Source organism: Tachysurus fulvidraco, chromosome 2 (assembly GCF_022655615.1).
Source record: "Tachysurus fulvidraco isolate hzauxx_2018 chromosome 2, HZAU_PFXX_2.0, whole genome shotgun sequence".
Lineage (NCBI taxonomy): Eukaryota > Metazoa > Chordata > Actinopteri > Siluriformes > Bagridae > Tachysurus > Tachysurus fulvidraco.
The window spans coordinates 39,702,035-39,720,495 of NC_062519.1; the positions used below are offsets into that span (position 1 = coordinate 39,702,035).

General features: G+C 40.2%; 1 protein-coding gene across 3 annotated transcripts in view; it reads left to right on the forward strand.

Moving 5' to 3' along the window:
* The window catches only part of slc29a1b (solute carrier family 29 member 1b), a 26,557-nt gene continuing 8,096 nt past the window's right edge, over window positions 1-18,461 (forward strand). Inside the window, exons 1-10 of one of the 3 annotated variants that reach the window (XM_027153270.2) lie at window positions 1-105; window positions 13,148-13,191; window positions 13,294-13,348; window positions 13,491-13,572; window positions 14,402-14,556; window positions 15,900-16,039; window positions 16,288-16,422; window positions 16,513-16,610; window positions 16,695-16,776; window positions 17,005-17,078. In XM_027153270.2, coding sequence (XP_027009071.1) covers window positions 13,323-13,348; window positions 13,491-13,572; window positions 14,402-14,556; window positions 15,900-16,039; window positions 16,288-16,422; window positions 16,513-16,610; window positions 16,695-16,776; window positions 17,005-17,078 — 792 coding nt within the window. In that variant the 5' untranslated portion in view covers window positions 1-105; window positions 13,148-13,191; window positions 13,294-13,322. The other 2 variants (XM_047806632.1, XM_027153269.2) reach the window with 2 other exon arrangements.

The window sequence follows — 18,461 nt, forward strand, 5'->3', positions numbered from 1 at the left end:
GTTTCAAATATGATGCAGAGGCAGAAACATGTGACAAAGACACGGAGTGTCCAAAAAAACAGAAATGCAACCGAGATCGAATGAAAAGTGAGATTGGATTTAAAGGTAAGTGGCTGATGCTTGTTTTGTTTGAAAAAAAAAAAACATTTGAGAAACCTGCAATTTATAATTATTTTCAGACTTTATTATTGACTTTGATATGACTTTATATATGACTTTATACATGATATACCTGTATATGACTTTGAACGAGAGCTGTATTCGTGTTCGAGATCATTTATAAACCAAATGTAACATTACAAAACCTGTTTCTAGGCATGTTTTACTGTTTTAAGCTTTAAATTCATTTTCTTATTCTGTTTGCAGATAATTTTGCTTCTTTCTAGCAACAATTGATTAAAATAAAAATAAAAACATGATCGGTCAACAGAACAAATAGAATTTTTAAATTTAAAGCTTAAAAATTGTGGAATATGCATTGAAAGAGTTTCAAATTTCACATTCAGATGTCAGATGGCTAAGTGTTTCGTTTTTATTAAAGATCTTATCTCTACCATAAAGGATTTTTTTTTTTTTTTTTACATTTTTTCTAATTTTCAAAAGATCTCACTAAGAATGACGTGAACGATCATTACAAAATAAACAAAAAAAAATGAAAAAGTATAAAAATCATCATACCTTCATAATCTTTTTTTGTGTGTTATATTCTCCTGTGTAAGTGGCTTTTTCTTCTTCTTCTTTTTCGTCTTCTTCTTCTAGTTTTTAGGCATTAGATCATGTGCTATATATAGGAAATAGATTTTTATTGCTTTAAAAGCTCTTTTATTAAAGGTCATATCGATCTCTGGCTGGATGCAGTCCTTAAAATACCCAGGAATACACTGAGGAACACATTTTTGCAGGACTAATAAAGAACTGAAAAACGAAAAATACCCTCTAAGTGCCATGTTAACACTTTATGTGACAAACCCCAGCCATTTGAATCAAACGGAGGCTTTTAATCTTTTAGCTAATAGTGAAGAAGTGTAAAAACGTAAAAAAAAAAGGTAAAAAGCATCCTGTTACGATCTTTACTACACTTCTACTAGCATAGAAATAAACAAGAGTTGTCTCCATCATCCAGAGCAACTCACATTTATCTCATTTATGCATGTGGTCCTGGGAATCAAACTCACAACCTAATATATAGAGTCGGTATAATTAATCTAATGTAAAAAAAATATATAATTGTGCTTGGACCCCTTTAACCTTTTTTCATAAAGCATATGTGCAAACACACACACCACACACACATACACAAGTGAGAGAGGGAGAGAGGGACTGGGAGTATGTAAGTGAATGAGTGACTGAGTGAATGAGTGAGACGAAGAGAGTGAGTGAGTGAGTGAGTGAGTGAGTGAGTGAGTGAGTGAGTGAGTGAGTGAGGGAGGGAGAGAGTGAGTGTCTGAGTGAGTGAGGGAGTGAGTGAGGGAGTGAGTGAGTGTCTGAGTGAGTGAGGGAGTGAGTGAGTGTCTGAGTGAGTGAGGGAGTGAGTGAGTGAGTGAGTGAGTGAGGGAGTGAGTGAGTGTCTGAGTGAGGGAGTGAGTGAGTGAGTGTCTGAGTGAGTGAGTGAGTGAGTGAGTGTCTGAGTGAGTGAGGGAGTGAGTGAGGGAGTGAGTGAGTGAGTGAGGGAGTGGGTGAGTGAGTGTCTGAGTGAGTGAGGGAGTGAGTGTCTGAGTGAGTGAGTGAGTGAGTGAGTGAGTGAGTGTCTGAGTGAGTGAGGAAGTGAGTGAGTGAGTGAGTGAGTGAGTGAGTGAGTGAGTGAGTGAGTGTCTGAGTGAGTGAATGAGTGAGTGAGTGACAGAGAGTGGGTCAGTGTGTGAGTGAGTAAGTCAGTGAGTGAGTGAGTGAGTGAGTGAGTGAGTGAGTGAGTAAGCATGTGAAAGAGTGACTCTTCTCTGTAATGACATCGTCCCCTAGTTGTGCTAGAGTCACTGATTGTTAATGTGTGAAGACTTGTCTCTTCCTGAAATACTTAAACTAGACTGGTTTATTAAGTGCTCTTCTTGCTGTATTTTCTCCAGACAGAGTATTAGACTGATGGCATGCTGAGTCTGTGATCTAATGTACCAGCATCAATGTATTGGGCGTGTGATAGCTTAGTGGTTAAGGTGTTGGGCTAAAGAAAAATGAGATAATGTAAGTCGATCTAGATAAGGAAATCTGCCAAATGCTGTAATGAAATGGAATGGAATGTAATCATTGTTAGAGACTTCAGAGCACTCTTATAAGTCACTCCGAATAAAGACATCTGGCAAATGGCGAAAATGTAAATGTAAACGTAAATATATATGTAAATGAATGAGTCACCTCACACAAGCTGTGTTGAGGAGCTTAGTGGAGAGATTAGGGAACTGCAGCAGGACAGGGAAACTTTTGACTAGAAAGCTAAAAACAGTCAGGAAGTAGCTACTCCTCAGATAGAGAGAAATACCAAGACAGCAAAACAGGCAAAGTCCACTCACCACCTAGACACCAACAACCCACAATCCAACTGAGTTCAACACTCCATCAATGGCTGCAGCACTGACAACACTGACAGAGACCCTAGTGAACCCCCAAAAGCAAGCCCCAGAATGCAGAAGTGGTCATCCTGATTGATTCAAATGGTAGGTGCATCAATGGAAAAACAGCACTTTCCTCAGGTAAACCCTGCCACATCATCATGCACGTGGGGACGAATGTCCTGAGAACACAGCAGGAAGGAGTGGCAGAGTCAGTGACACAGGTGGCCATTAAAGCAACATGAACTTTCCCAACTTCAAAACTAGTTATCTCCACAATCTTACCCAGAACAGACTTTTATCCCAACACCATAGACAAAATAAACTGAGTTAACTTAATTTAAGCACAATGTCTTAAGCAAGAGTCAGTTTAGATTCTTACCAAATGATATTACATCAGACCACATCTTTACACTACATACCCTAATTAACAAGTATATCAACCAGATATTTTGTCAGTGCTGCTACCATTGATGGAGTGTTGAACTCAGTTGGATTGTGGGTTGTTGGTGTCTAGGTGGTGAGTGGACTTTGCCTGTTTGGCACCAAAGCCTATTCAGCATCTATAATGTATTAACGAATTGGCAAAATTACTAGAACCATCATTAGCACTCGGGCTCACACTGTATGAATCAGATATAAAGTTCCTTCTCTATGTAGATCTCTCACAGAGGAAGCTCTACAGCAGAACCTCGAAATCCTGCACAGGTTCGGTCAGACCCAGGCCCTGACTATAAACCCAACCAAAACAAAGGTTCTAATCATCAACCTTGGGATGACCAAATTTGATCATGTCACCAACTACATCTTTGGGCTGAAAATCAGTGCAAATGGTAATCTCAGATTAGCTGTGAGTGAACTGAAAGAGAACGTAAGATGGGCTTTTTATACCATTAAAAAATGTATTCAAGTTCAAATCCCAATTATAACCTGGCTCAAAATATTCCAATCAGTCATACTACCAATTGTACTGTATGACAGTGAAGTCTGGGGACAAATAGGACAAAAACCTAACCGAAGCCCTGGTTGTGTTGTTTTGTAAGAGGAACAGAGGATACAGAGGAACACACAACAATGCATCTATGGCAGAATCTGGCCAATTCACTCCATAAATCCACAAATACTAATCTGACAAACTAATCTGACAAACACAACTAACACAACTAAGACTAACTAGCCAAAATTAATAATTTTAATTTAATTGTATTTAAACATGCCTTTTTAACTCACTACAACGCTAAATCAATGAGAACCCTGAGCTTGTTTCTTTGCAACAATACGGGTCCATCTGGGGTAATAGGAGACAATGACCCCCGAAGTGTGTTGCTTATGTCCAGTTTATCCCGTTGTTTTGTTTTGGTTGCCATCACTGCAGAAAACCCCGCTACACACAGATAGCATGTCGGAAATAGAAATAGTGCTGTGGTGACAATCTCAGGGTATTTCGCCATGACTTTAATCCAGAACACCGGCAGAGATTCTAACTTTCTAACGACGTCTGTTTCGTGCTCATTTTTGCTCATTTGTGGGTTAAATTTGAGCAAACACAATATACACGTACACCAAGCACTGTTAAACATGACAAAGTACCGGTGAACAGAGAGAAGAGCGATACACACCTTCTCTCTCCCCACCAAAGCTACAACACCACTGCCGCTTGCAGCCGCTCAGCTCCAGACGTCACCTAAACCCGGCCCGATATCATTATATTTTGCGCATGCGCGGTATCGGTGCAGCTTTAGGTGACGTCTCTCAGCTCCCGGTTAACCTCTCGTCCATGGAAAGTCGCACAAACCCGAGAGAAATACACCACAGTAAATAAAATGGAAATAATTTAATGTTCCTTGGGCGGCCCGGTACCATTTGTTCCACGGCCCGGGGGTTGGGAACCACTGATCTACATAATCCAGCCCAACCAAATGATTAACAAGCAAGAGGAAAGTTGGATTTTATTGGATTTAAACAACACAAAACATTAAACAGAGAATACACAACAGCAGAATACCTGAGCACAAGCAGAGACAACAAGCTGTACTTTGCTCAGTTAGTATGCAACATCCCTCTAAAAGGAATTTGAATTGTGAGAGCTTCTGTGTACTGCTTATGGGACCGATAAGTAATATTTTAGAGAGGGGGGGGGGTGAGAAGGCCAGGGGGAGGGGGGAGAGAGGTGGAGGGAGGGAGCGACTGAGGAAGTGCGAAACAAAAAGAGAGAAACTGAGTGTACATTATGCTGAAGTGAAAGTGAAGCACTTCATCGTCTGCTGAGAGTTTTGTGAGTATCTTGGTCTTATTGTTCTGATCGTGTTATCTGTGCATTTGTTACCTCAGTCACCTCAGGCTCGTTCATTAACGATAAATACAAAGACATTTAAATATAAGTCTAATATTAATCTTGCATTTTTCTATTATATTAATTTTTGTATAATAGAATTTTTTTATGATGTTACAAATCGAATGGAATTGAATTGAATTGCACATTGAACCCTGTTTTTACTGCTGCATTTAGTTTTCATTCAGTTCATTGATGTCTGGAACAAATATATTTCTTTAAAATTCAATTTGGATTTGGTGTAGAATATTTGTGATGAGTAAGTGAGACAGGCTGAGTGAGTGAGACAGGGTGAGTAAGTGAGACAGGCTGAGTGAGTGAGAGAGTGAGTGAGACAGGGTGAGTGAGTGAGTGAGTGAGTGAGTGAGTGAGTGAGTGAGTGAGACAGGGTGAGTGAGTGAGTTAGTGAGTGAGTGAGTGAGTGAGACAGGGAGAGTGAGTGAGTTAGTGGGTGGGACAAGGTAAGTGAGACTGTGAGTGAGAGAGTGAGTGAGACAGGGTGAGTGAGTGAGTGAGTTAGTGAGTGAGACAGGGTGAGTGAGTGAGTGAGTTAGTGAGTGAGACTGTGAGTGAGTGAGTGAGACAGAGTGAGTGAGTGAGTTAGTGAGTGAGTGAGTGAGTGAGACAAAGTAAGTGAGACTGTGAGTGAGTGAGTGAGTGAGTGAGTGAGACATGGTGAGTGAGTGAGTGAATGAGTGAGTGAGTGAGACTGTGAGTGATTGAATGAATGAGACTGTGAGTGAGAGAGTGACTGAGTGAGTGAGTGAGACAGAGTGTGTGAGTGAGAGAGTGTGTGAGTGAGATGTGGTGAGTGAGTGAGTGTGTGAGACAGAGTGAGTGAGTAAGTGAGACAGGGTGAGTGAGTGAGTGAGTGAGTGTGACAGGGTGAGTGAGTGAGTGAGTGAGTGAGTGAGTGAGTGAGTGAGTGAGACAGGGTGAGTGAGTGAGTGAATGAGTGAGTGAGTGAATGAGTGAGTGAGACAGAGTGAGTGAGTGAGTGAGTGTTTGAGTGAATGAGTGAGTGTGTGAATGCGTGAGTGAGTAAGACAGGGTGAGTGAGTGAGTGTGTGGGTAAATGCATGAGAGCATGAGACAGTGAGAAAGACAGAATGACAAACTGTCAAGAAAGGAACAGAAATCAGTTGTTATTCAGTCCACCAAAGATTTAACAGAGTATTTTCTGATTGTTGGCAAAAAATGCTTGATTTTACTGCAGCTTTTTTTTAAATTTGTGTTACAACTTGCAGAAAACTAAAATGTTGAAATACGAATATACGTATTTCAACATAAAAATGAATATACGGCTGCACCATTAGAACCCACCTCGTCAAACGTTGATTGTGATTGTACATTTTGCTGACTAATGGATTGTGGTCCGTATAAACTATGACCGGATGCATACTGGCTCCCACATAAACATTAAAATGTTGTAATGGCAATAAGAGGGCTAAGGTCTCCTTCTCAATGGTTGAGTAGTTACGCTGATGACGATTAAACTTGGAAGAGAAATAGGATACGGGATGAGCTATTCCATCAGCACCCTCTTGTAGGAGAACAGCTCCTGCTCCGACATCACTGGAATCTACCTCCAGCTGGAACGCCCGATATACATCCGGAGCAGAAAGGACTGGAGCACTGCAAAGAAGAGATTTTGCAGACAGAAATGCCTGTTGACAGTCATTAGTCCAACTGAAATCAATCTTAGGACTACACAATTGAGTTAAAGGAGCAACAACACTCGAAAAGTTCTTGCAGAAACACCTGTAGTATCCGACCATTCCGAGGAATCTACGCAGCTCTCGCCTCGTAGTGGGCACCGAATACTCAAGAACAGCAGCCACTTTCACATCTAATGGTCGAACCTGCCCATTTCCCACCTGTTTCCCCAAGTACGTGACCGAAGCTCTAGCAAATTCGCACTTTTTTAAATTTAATGTAAGGGACGCTGCAGACAAACGACGGAACACTTCATGCAAAATTGATAAGTGTTCAGCCCAGGTAGACGAATAGATAACTACATCATCCAGATAGACGTTACAGTTCGAGACGTCACCCAAAACCATGGACATTAAACGCTGAAACGTTGCTGGTGCATTTCGCAGGCCAAACGCCATCCGCGTATACTGGAGAAAGGAATCTGGGGTGACAAATGCGGAGATCTCAGAGGCACGCTCAGTTAAAGGCACCTGCCAGTAACCTTTTAGCAGGTCTAATTTTGTAATATACGTCGCCACACCCAGATTATCGATACAGTCATCGATACGCGGCAACGGAAAAGCATCAGGCACAGTTACCAAATTAACCTTTCTAAAATCTGTGCAAAAACAAAGCGATCCATCAGATTTAGGCACTAAAACACATGGCGAGCTCCAAGGGCTGGTACTTGGAACTGCAAAGCCATGTTGCCGAAGATAGGTCACCTCGTGTCTCATTTCTTCCCGTTTTCTTACCGGACAACGATATGCATGTTGTTTAATGGGTGATGCACTACCGACATTTATATCATGCGCAATGACATTAGTACCTGGAGGGACATCATTAAACAAGTTTGGGAAACTATCCCACAATTTCTTAATGTCCTGTTGTTGTTCACTGGACAAATAAGACAGTTGAGTGGGAAGTGCTTCTGAGTTTCAAAACTTCTGAGTTTTTCAAATTTCCACCCCTTACAACCTCCATGGATACCTCCAATCCATCATCCACGTCATCTGTAGGCAGAGTTAGAGTAAGCAATGAAAACACGCTCCCTTGACTCAGTCACTGGCTCAAGTGAGGCAATATCAGAGGTCTCGCCCTTAACCTCAGAACGGCACAAATATGACTTTAACATATTTACATGACATAAGCGGGTTTTTCGCCGCCGTTCAGGTGTATGGATCACATAATTCGTCTCACTGACCTTACTTTTAATCACATATGGACCAGAGAACCGCGCTGCAAAAGCCGACCCAGGAGTAGGAATTAATACTAAAACTCTCTCTCCTGGTAAAAAGTTACGTGCAACTGCCTTCTGATCAAAACAGCGTTTCATTTTCTTTTGTGACCGAGCTAGAGCTTCTTTAGCTGCAGTACAGGCGGTGCCTAAACGTTCGCGAATACGAGAGACGAGATCAAGTACATTAGTCTTTTCCGAAGGATCTGTACAGAGAAATTCTTCCTTTAACATTTTCAAAGGACCACGAACATTATGACCAAACACTAACTCAGAAGGGCTAAATCCCAACAAATCTTGTCGTGCCTCGCGCACCGCAAATAACACAAAAGGAACTCCCTCTTCCCAATCGTTCTCCGTCTCTAGGCAATACTTGCGCAGACTTGATTTCAATGTCTGATGCCAACGTTCAAGAGCCCCCTGAGATTCAGGATGGTAGGCACTCGACACAACGTGAGACACTCTTAGAGCTTTTAAAACATTACGGAAAACACGAGATAAAAAATTGGAACCCTGATCTGTTTGGACAATCTTTGGGAGGCCAAAAGTCGTGAAGAATTTCATCAGAGCTTTGGTCACAGATTTGGCAGTTATACTCCTTAAAGGAATCGCTTCTGGAAACCGGGTAGCCACACACATTATAGTCAATAAATATTGACACCCAGACTTAGCACGAGGAAGTGGATCCACACAATCTACCGAAACACGCTCGCATGGCTCTCCTACAGCAGGGATAGGACAAAGAGGAGCAGGTGGTACCGCCTGGTTAGGCTTTCCTCCGGTCTGGCAGACGTGACATGTTTGACAGTATTTAGAGACATCAGATTTTAAACCTGGCCAGAAAAAATGTTGGAGAACACCGATTATAGGTTTTATTAACTCCGAGGTGTCCAGACCAAGGATGATCATGAGCCAAACTTAGTACATGCTGTCGAAATTGTGAGGGAAGCACAATTTGATGCACCACATTCCAATCATCTACCTCCTCAGCATTACGTGGATGGTTCCATTTGCGCATCAGCACATCGTCACGCCAATAAAAATGTTGATTACACGGCGACAGTAGATTCCCGGCACTCGCACGACATTTTTGTAAGGTCACATCATCTTTCTACGCATCAATCAGGGCTTCACGAGAAATTGACGCATCAGAAACAAAATCAGAGTACACTTGTGAACTCTGAGTCATCGTAGTAGTGGGCAAAGCTTCTGGAAGTGAATCATTTCCTAGAATATCTGAGAAGGCAGTCTCACGAAGACTAACCTCCTCCTGAACGTCCCGTTTTGCTTGTGCTCGTGTCGTCACAGCACTTATAGAAAAAACATCAGGTAACATTTCAGCCAGCACATCAGACTGCATCTCTCTGCTCGGAGCATCAGTTACCCTTACAACCGGCATGACTTTACCACCAGCTATATCGTTCCCCATTATAAAGTCAATACCTTTCACAGGTAGCGATGGGCGAACTGCGACTTCAAAACATCCAGATGCTAATTCAGAAGTTATCCATATGCGATGAAGAGGAACAGTTACAAACCCCATCTCAATACCCTGCACAATCGTGCTGGTTTCACAAGCAGAACTCCCAGAAAAATCTAAAACATTTGACATTATGAAGGACTGAGATCCTCCAGTGTCACGCAAGATACGCACTGGTTTCCGACTTTCGACCCCATCTAAAGATACGAATCCATCAAACACAAAAGGCTGGAAACAGGGATCAAGAGTAGAAGTAGTGCCGGATGTAGAGACGGTTTTTACTAAAACAGTAGCGCGAGGTTGAACAGGCATCCTGTCAGGCATCCTGTGAGAATCCTGTCGCTCGCGTTTTCGTTTCAAGCTATGACATTCCGCCATCACATGTCCCATTTTGTGACAATAACTAGACTCTTTACGAGCGTTTGCACTACTGGGAACCCATTTGCTTTTAGCATCTGAGACAATCTCATGTGGTGCAGTACCTCCAAAATCACTTGAACGCTTATAAAAGACTGTTTTATGCATCAGAGCATATTCGTCTGCTAATACAGCAGCTTGCTGCACCGGACTGACTTTCTGTTCATTTAAGTACAAAGCAGTGCGCTCTGGAACACAGTTCTTAAATTCCTCAATCAGTATCAGCTCTCGCAAAGAAGTATAATCCTTAACCTTACACGCTTTAATCCAGCGGTCAAACAACATTGCTTTCTCACGAGCAAACTCAACGAAAGTTTGAGACGCAGATTTTTTCGTGGTACGGAAACGTTGTCGGTAATGTTCATTCATATGCCCTCCAATTCATACGCCCTCAGAATCGCAGTTTTCACGCCATCATAATGAACGCTCTCTTCCAACGAAAGAGATGCACACACATCTTGTGCTTTACCGGTTAATTTACACTGCAACATCAGGGCCCAAACTTCAGTTGGCCACTTCAGAGCACTCGCGATACGTTCAAAAGCTTGAAAATAGGCTTCAACTTCTTTCTCACGGAACGGTGGAACGATTGCAATATTTTTAGCCACATCAAAATTTGGAGATGACTCAACTACAGACTCAGAAACATGACCTGATGGAACTGAGTGAGTGGAGACAACATTTGGATTTGATGGACCAGCAGCTGCCTCAGAACGATCATTCAAACTAGTAGATGTTTTAGCAATCGTTTGCTTAGAGAGATCTTGAGCAGCCTGCAACTCCACCTGCCGAAGTCGCACTTTTGTGTCAGCATCAATTCGATACATTTCAATCTGACGTTTTAAATCATCTTGTCTCGCCTGAGCTCTATCCTGAGTCTCTAATTGTAGACGAGCTAAACGAACTTTTAAGCGCACATCCGCATTAATTTCAGGCGAAGCCCCGGAAGAAAGAGAACTCGGGTCGAATTTAGGCATGGAGAATGGTGGACCTACCGCGGCACTAACAGTCACAGGAGTAGACTGATCACCAACCGGAACTCGTGAGGGAGGACTTCCTGCAGCAGTTATCGCGGGACCCGCTGTCTCCACAGAAACAGTCTCCGTAGGAGGAAAAACCCCTGTCTCAATCAAAGCAGACATAATACAAGATTTGATTTCCGCTTTACGCTGTGTTTTCAAAATAGAAATCTCATAATGCTGAGCGATCAGAAACAAATAAGTTTTCCGACACACCTCTAACGCCTCAACACTAGGCTGATCTATGAATTTGTGAATGTCAAAAGTTGCCATCTTACAAAATCGGGCGAAGCGAACACGCAAAAATCCACACAAACTCTGGTCCTACCTACTTAACCAGAAGCCTAACTATATCCTACTGCTAGTCTTCGGAGGGTACCGATTAAGAGATCCCCCCCCCCCCAGAATACCTCCAAACAAAATAAACTAAAATAATAAAGAAAACAACAAACAGTAAACCGTAGCCAGAACTGGCGCTAAGCACAGTCCCGTTGGCTTACTCTGACTCACCGGAGAATGTGTAGGACAAACTCAATGCGTGCGCACACGCAACATGTTAATTACTAGCAGCTGAACTCTCGGGAAACAGTAACACAAGGCATATCCCGGACGAGCCCCCATTTATTTTACGAACCCCACTTTCAACACTGCTCGTAGGGGAGGCAAGTAAAATAAAGGGACACGCGAGTCAGAAAGGACAGTTTTATCAGTTTATTAATTAATTAACTGCACTCACGCATCACAGGCAACTAGTTACTTCCCTAAACCATTCATGAACACACACAACACTGAACAAAAAGGAGAATATAATGGAAACCAAAAAGAACACAGCGATCAGCAACACCTGGGCAAGACGCACACATGAAGCTCAGTTCGGTACAAAACGTCAACACGAATGTGACGGAAGAGAGGAAGAAAGAGCTTCCCTCCAGTGGGTGCGGCGCTCACTGGAAGCTAAGCCAGGGGTAGTGGCTGTGACCTGCTGACTGGAGTTCTGCGTGGAAATAGTGCAAACTCAGGCCCCCTCTTCGCTCGTTACTCTCCCCTTTTATTTCCACCCGATTATGAATGGCCGCAGGTGTGCAGGGGCGGAGCCTAACCTGGGAGAAAAAAAAGAAGAGACCAAGTCAAATTGAAAACACCGCACTAATGCAAGAATAAAGGCTTAAGCCGTAACAGAGTTTTTATGAGAGCTGTGCTCATGTTCCACATACATGAAGGTTAGAGAGCTGTGGATGAATGTGTGATGTGATGATGTCACACGACGTGTCTCGAACCCTAATCTGTGGAAAATTTGCTGTCATTTTGAAAAATTGCACATTGTGTTTAAATATATAAATAAAACAATTTGTTAATTTTTAGGTCTGATATACTTTTTATGACCAAAAAGACAGAAAATATTATTAATGACCAAAATAGTTGATGTCAAACAAAATACACTGTTGCATTACGTTTTGTTGTGTTTATTAAGTAAAAAAAAGAATTAATCAAAAATAAATAAATAAATAAATAAATAAATAGATAGATAGATAGATAGATAGATAGATAGATAGATAGATAGATAGATAGATAGATAGATAGATAGATAGATAAATAAATAAATAAATAAAGGGGGCACAGTGGCTTAGTGGTTAACACGTTCGCCTCACACCTCCAGGGTTGGGGGTTCGATTCCCTACTCTACCTTGTGTGTGTGGAGTTTGCATGTTCTCCCCGGGCCTCGGGGGTTTCCTCCGGGTACTCCAGTTTCCTCCCCCGGTCCAAAGACATGCATGGTAGGTAGATTGGCATCTCTGGAAAATTGTCCGTAGTGTGTGAGTGAATGAGAGTGTGTGTGCCCTGCGATGGGTTGGCACTCCGTCCAGGGTGTATCCTGCCTTGATGCCCGATGACGCCTGAGAAAGCACAGGCTCCCCATGACCCGAGGTAGTTCGGATAAGCGGTAGAAAATGAATGAATGAATAAATGAATGATAGATAAATAAATAAATAAATAAATAAATAAATAAATAAATAAATAGAAAAGGTAATTGGTACATTGGAGTGTGCCACATTGTTGTGTTACATAATTTAGCATTTTTTTCTGTCTTTTTTAAGATATGCTGCATTGAGAATAACAAAACAACAGAAACAACAGAATTACATTATACGTATATATGCAGTGTCCACAAGTTGCAGATGTTTTTAGGAAAACTTATATATATATATATGAGATATATATTATAATATGAGAGTATATATATATATATATATATATATATATATATATAAGTTTTCCTAAAAACATCTGCAACTTGTGGACACTGCATGAAGATGTGAAATAAATGATTAATTTAATTTAATTTAATTTAATTTTATGTAACATGTCTGTGTTTGTCAGAAATGTTCCCTTTGTGACTGTTAAACTTCTGAATTAAATCCACAGAACATAAGCAGTTTCCAGAGATTTCCAGTATTTCTTTACACTGGGTAAGTTTTATTTGCGCACATTAATTTATTACTTTTATTATAACTGTATTGTACGATTTTTCCTGTTTGAGATATTACAGCTGCTCCTTTTATAATCTAAAGCTTTGAGAAGAAGCAAAAATCCAAAGCAAATGGACGTAAACGATCCCAAGGACAAGTTTGTACAGTTGGCTTTTGTTATCAGCTCAATGATAATCTGGTTTATAATTTATGATCGATATGAAATTGATTATTAACATAAGATGTTAATACACAACAATGTTAAGTGCTTCATTATTTTTTTCCCTTTCTCCATTCAGATTCAAAGCTGTGTGGTTGATTCTCTTTATGCTTGGATTAGGGACTTTACTGCCATGGAATTTCTTCATGACTGCCACTATGGTACTGTCTGCTGATTTTTTTTTTTTTACTTATTTATATATTTTTTCAATTATCAATCGTTCTTGAATGCGTCTCATTCAAAAAGCTGCACATGAAGCACAGGCTACATAAGGCTGATTGCACCAATAATACACTCATCATTTTCGATTGAAGATTCCTTTAGCTATCATTTTATTTACAAATACTTAACCAAAAAAAAACAAAACAAAATCACTAACTTCATCATTAATTTACTAGTTTTGTTTAAGTAATCAAACAATTTTTTGAAAACAATAACTTTTATTACAAAAGAAAAATGCAGTTTGAGATGCTATAAAATTAAAAAATAAGTAAATAAATAACATTATAATAATAAAATCTATTTAGTAATCTAAACAAACAAGGTAATTTAGACAGAAAAAATGTTTAGTAAAATTAAAAAGAATAAATGGAGGATAAATAAGAGAGGATAAAAAAAGAATTAAAAAAAGCTTACCAATCATTAATAGTAAATTGTTTCAAATAATGAATCTTAAAATAAAGGGGGGCACGGTGGCTTAGTGGTTCGCACGTTCACCTCACACCTCCAGGGTTGGGGGTTCGATTCCCGCCTCCGCCTTGTGTGTGTGGAGTTTGCATGTTCTCCCCGTGCCTCGGGGGTTTTCTCCGGGTACTCCGGTTTCCTCTCCCGGTCCAAAGACATGCATGGTAGGTTGATTGGCATCTCTGGAAAATTGTGTGAGTGTGTGAGTGAATGAGAGTGTGTGTGTGCCCTGTGATGGGTTGGCACTCAGTTGATTTCCACTCCACCTTGAAAGGGTTCATCCTCTTTGTGTGTTTGTACCTACAGTACTTCAACCACCGTCTAGCCGACCCCACGACAGCCAACGTGACCAAAGTAGAGAGTCGAAACGCTCTGCAAGCCAGATTCAACAACACAATGACGTTGTGTGCCATGATCCCTCTGTTGATCTTCACCTGCCTCACCTCCATCATACACCAGAGGTAACATCAAGATTTCCTTATCCTTATATCAATCCTTATATCAATTTGATTATATTAATTATAGTGATAAAGGACATTATTTATAATAACACTCTCCAGTGTTTATAACAGTTTATAAATCACACTCTCCAGTGTCACCTAAATGAGGATGAGGTTCACTTTTGAGTCTGGTTCCTCTTCCATCTAAGGGAGTTTTTCCTCACCACAGTCACCTCAGTCACCTCAGGCTTGTTCATTAGGGATAAATACAGACACATTTAAAATATAAGTCTAATATTAATCTTAAACTTTTTGTTTAAAGCTGCTTTAAGATAATGTCCATTGTTAAAAGCACTACACAAATAAAATTGAATTGAATAAGTCATTAATGCCTGTTCATTTTCTTTCACTATCAATTAAGCAAAAAATGACCAAATAATGAATTTTAGGATTTTAAAGATTAAAAAAAAATTGTATTAGTTTAAAAAATCTCAGACAATGGTTCAGGGAGAGTTATAAATAAAAAACTTTTGCCATATGTATGTGATTAGTCAAGAGGTATTTATTTATTTATTATTATAATAATACTAATACTAATACTACTACTACTAATAATAATAATAATAATAATTAATATTCATGTTTTTTCTTTAAATTTTCATGACATTTTCCAACGATAGATCTAATATTATTCAGTGGGATGTTCAAAGATTGAGATATATTTTTATACCCCTGACTGATACTTTTCCAGAACTTTCCGTAGAACTTTTTGGTATCAGTATGATCTCGTCTTGAAACAGGTGGATTTACACTGAGACCATGTGACGCTTTAATTTGCACACAGATCGACTCAGTTAATTCTCTTTATGACGTGACTTCACTTCACTGATATCGTTATCCAAATCCACTGTCATTATAATCCATATTAAATCCGATTCCCTTCCAGGCTGGAACTTTGAAATGTAGAAAGTTTTTTGTTCAAGACACTGCATTTTTATTTTTTTTTTTTAGATCAGACATATCAGACAGATCTGATGAAAAGATCATCACCTAAAACCAGACTGCATTATCCACGTAAAACTTTATCTACAATTCATTTTGTCTGAGTGATGAGCGACAATGGGGGGATGTGGTTGCCTAGTGGTTAAGGTGTTGGGCTACCAATCGGAAGGTTGTGAGTTCGATCCCAGGTCCACCAAGCTGCCGCTGTTGGGCCCCTGAGCAAGGCCCTTAACCCTCAATTGCTCAGTTGTATAAAAATGAGATAAGGGGGCATCTGCTAAATGCTCTAAATGTAAATGTAAATTCCATTGCTGAGCAGGTGTATACATGTTCCTAATAAATTGACCTAATCTTTTTAACAGAATTCCTCAGAAGATAAGGATTCTGGGTAGCCTGGTGGCCATCTGGGTGGTGTTTTGTGTGACTGCCATCTTAGTTAAATTGGCTATTAATCCAGTGGCTTTCTTTGTGATTACCATGATAAAAATAGTTATTATTAATGGTGAGTCCTGCAGGCACACACACACACACACACACACACACACACACACACACACACACACACACACACACACACACACACACACACACACACACACACACACACACACACACACACACACACACACACACACACACACACTTTTACCTAGTTAACACATGAGGTGAAACACAATGCGCTAAAAAGAAATCCAAACATTAGCTCAAGTTAGTTAATAGTTAGTGTGTGTGTGTGGGTGTGTGTGTTAGCGTTTGGAGCTATTCTCCAGGGCAGTCTTTTTGGCATGGCTGGTGTGTTGCCTGATGGCTACACAACACCCATTATGAGCGGTCAGGGTCTGGCTGGAACCTTTGCTGCACTTGCTATGATCTGTGCCATTGCAAGTAAGCCTGAATAAATACAAACAGTGCAAATAAAATCCAACAATACACAATTTTCTCCCATGTCCCCTCACATGACGTTTTCTTACACAGGTGGATCTGATTTAATGGACTGCGCTTTTGGCTACTTCATCACAGCCTGTGTTGTTATCAGCCTTGCCATTGTGTCCTACATAATCCTTCCAAATCTGGTAAGCATAAAAATCCATAATCTGGATTTTTTTTTTTAATCAGGGCCAGAAAAGTCATGTCACGCATCTTCCTCCTTTCTGCAGGATTTTTACCGATATTACCAGGAGAAAAAACAGAAGAATCCATCATTACAAGAGGAGAAAACAATTCAACTGATAAAAAATGGTAGGAATCGTTTTGCATTTGATTCGATGTAGTTCAGAATCATTTCTAAAGTATCTAAATGATTCTGAACTGAATCGAATCAAATGCAAAACGATTCAACTGATAAAAAAAAAATGGTAGGAATCGTTTTGCATTTGATTCGATTCAGTTCAGAATCATTTGTATACTTTAGAAATGAATCTGATTCATGATCCGAATCTAATTACGGAATATTTTAATCTGCTTTAGAAGACAGCGGTGGAGGGATGAGCACGGGTGAGAAGGTTCAGAGAAATCCATCACTTCTGAGCATCTTTAAGAAGGTAAATCTGTCTATAGATTTTATTAGTATTAGTAATTATTAGTATTTATTAGTAGTTTTATTAGTATGGGGTAACAGGATATAGGTTTTATTCCTGAAAATAAATGGAATCCTGAGTTTTCGGAGTTTGTTGTTTCTCAGTAAGAAAAATGAATGAAGGTTAGAGTCCATCAAGTTATAAACACTTTAAGGACTTGCTGTTAAAGGAAACTAATCAGTGACAGGTTGGTGAAGCATGATGCAATGATGAAGCATTGAAACTAGTCCTGCCAGGAATTTATTATTATACTATACCAGCATGTCTTACAGTGCTTTATACCTTTATATATATTTTTATTCCTTAATTAATAAGTGACACATCATACGTTTTTTATTATCTATTTTATACTTATCTTAAATATGGAAACATCCCAGTTATCTCTTACATTTTAGTAGCTATACATAAATATATAGTTATTCTGTCAGCAGGATCTCTTTCTTTTTTCTCTTGACTTTACTATAAACTTAACTGATCATCAGATCTTGTCTTGTTGCTAAGAAATCTCAAAGCACAAAGCTCCTCTGTCTTTACTGAGTGTTACATAAACACTGACATTGGAGACTCCTTCCATAAATGGTAAATACATTTACATTTACATTTACAGCATTTGGCAGACGCCCTTATCCAGAGCGACGTACATAAGTGCTTAAATCTCTAACATTGGATACATTAATGCTGGTTCACTAGGTTACATACTTAAGATACCATGAGTTTAAAATATTTGTTCAAAGTTACAATGAGAAAGTGTCAAAGGTTGTGTGATTTTTTATTTATTTTTTTTTAAAGCAAAAGATAGGGAAATAAGTGTTAGTTGAAGCGTTTCCTGAATAAGTAGGTCTTCAACCGCCTTTTGAAGACCGGACCTCTAGGGGAAGTTCGTTCCACCATGTTGGTGCCAGAACAGAGAAGAGTCTTGTAGTATACTTGCCTCTTACCCTGAGAGATGGTGGAACCAGTCGAGCAGTGCTGGTAGATCAGAGGGTGCGGGGTGCAGTGCGAGGAATGATGAGGGCTTTGAGGTAAGACGGAGCTGGTCCATTTTTGGCTTTGTAGGCCAGCATCAGTGTTTTGAATCTGATGCGTGCAGCTACCGGAAGCCAGTGGAGGGATCGCAGCAGCGGGGTGGTGTGTGAGAACTTTGGCAGGTTAAAAACAAGCCATGCAGTTGCATTTTGGATCATTTGCAGAGGACGAATTGCGATCATATGTAGACCTGCCAGCAGTGAGGTGGCACGGTGGGGGCACGGTGGCTTAGTGGGTAGCACGTTCGCCTCACACCTCCAGGGTCGGGGTTCGATTCCCGCCTCCGCCTTGTGTGTGTGGAGTTTGCATGTTCTCCCCATG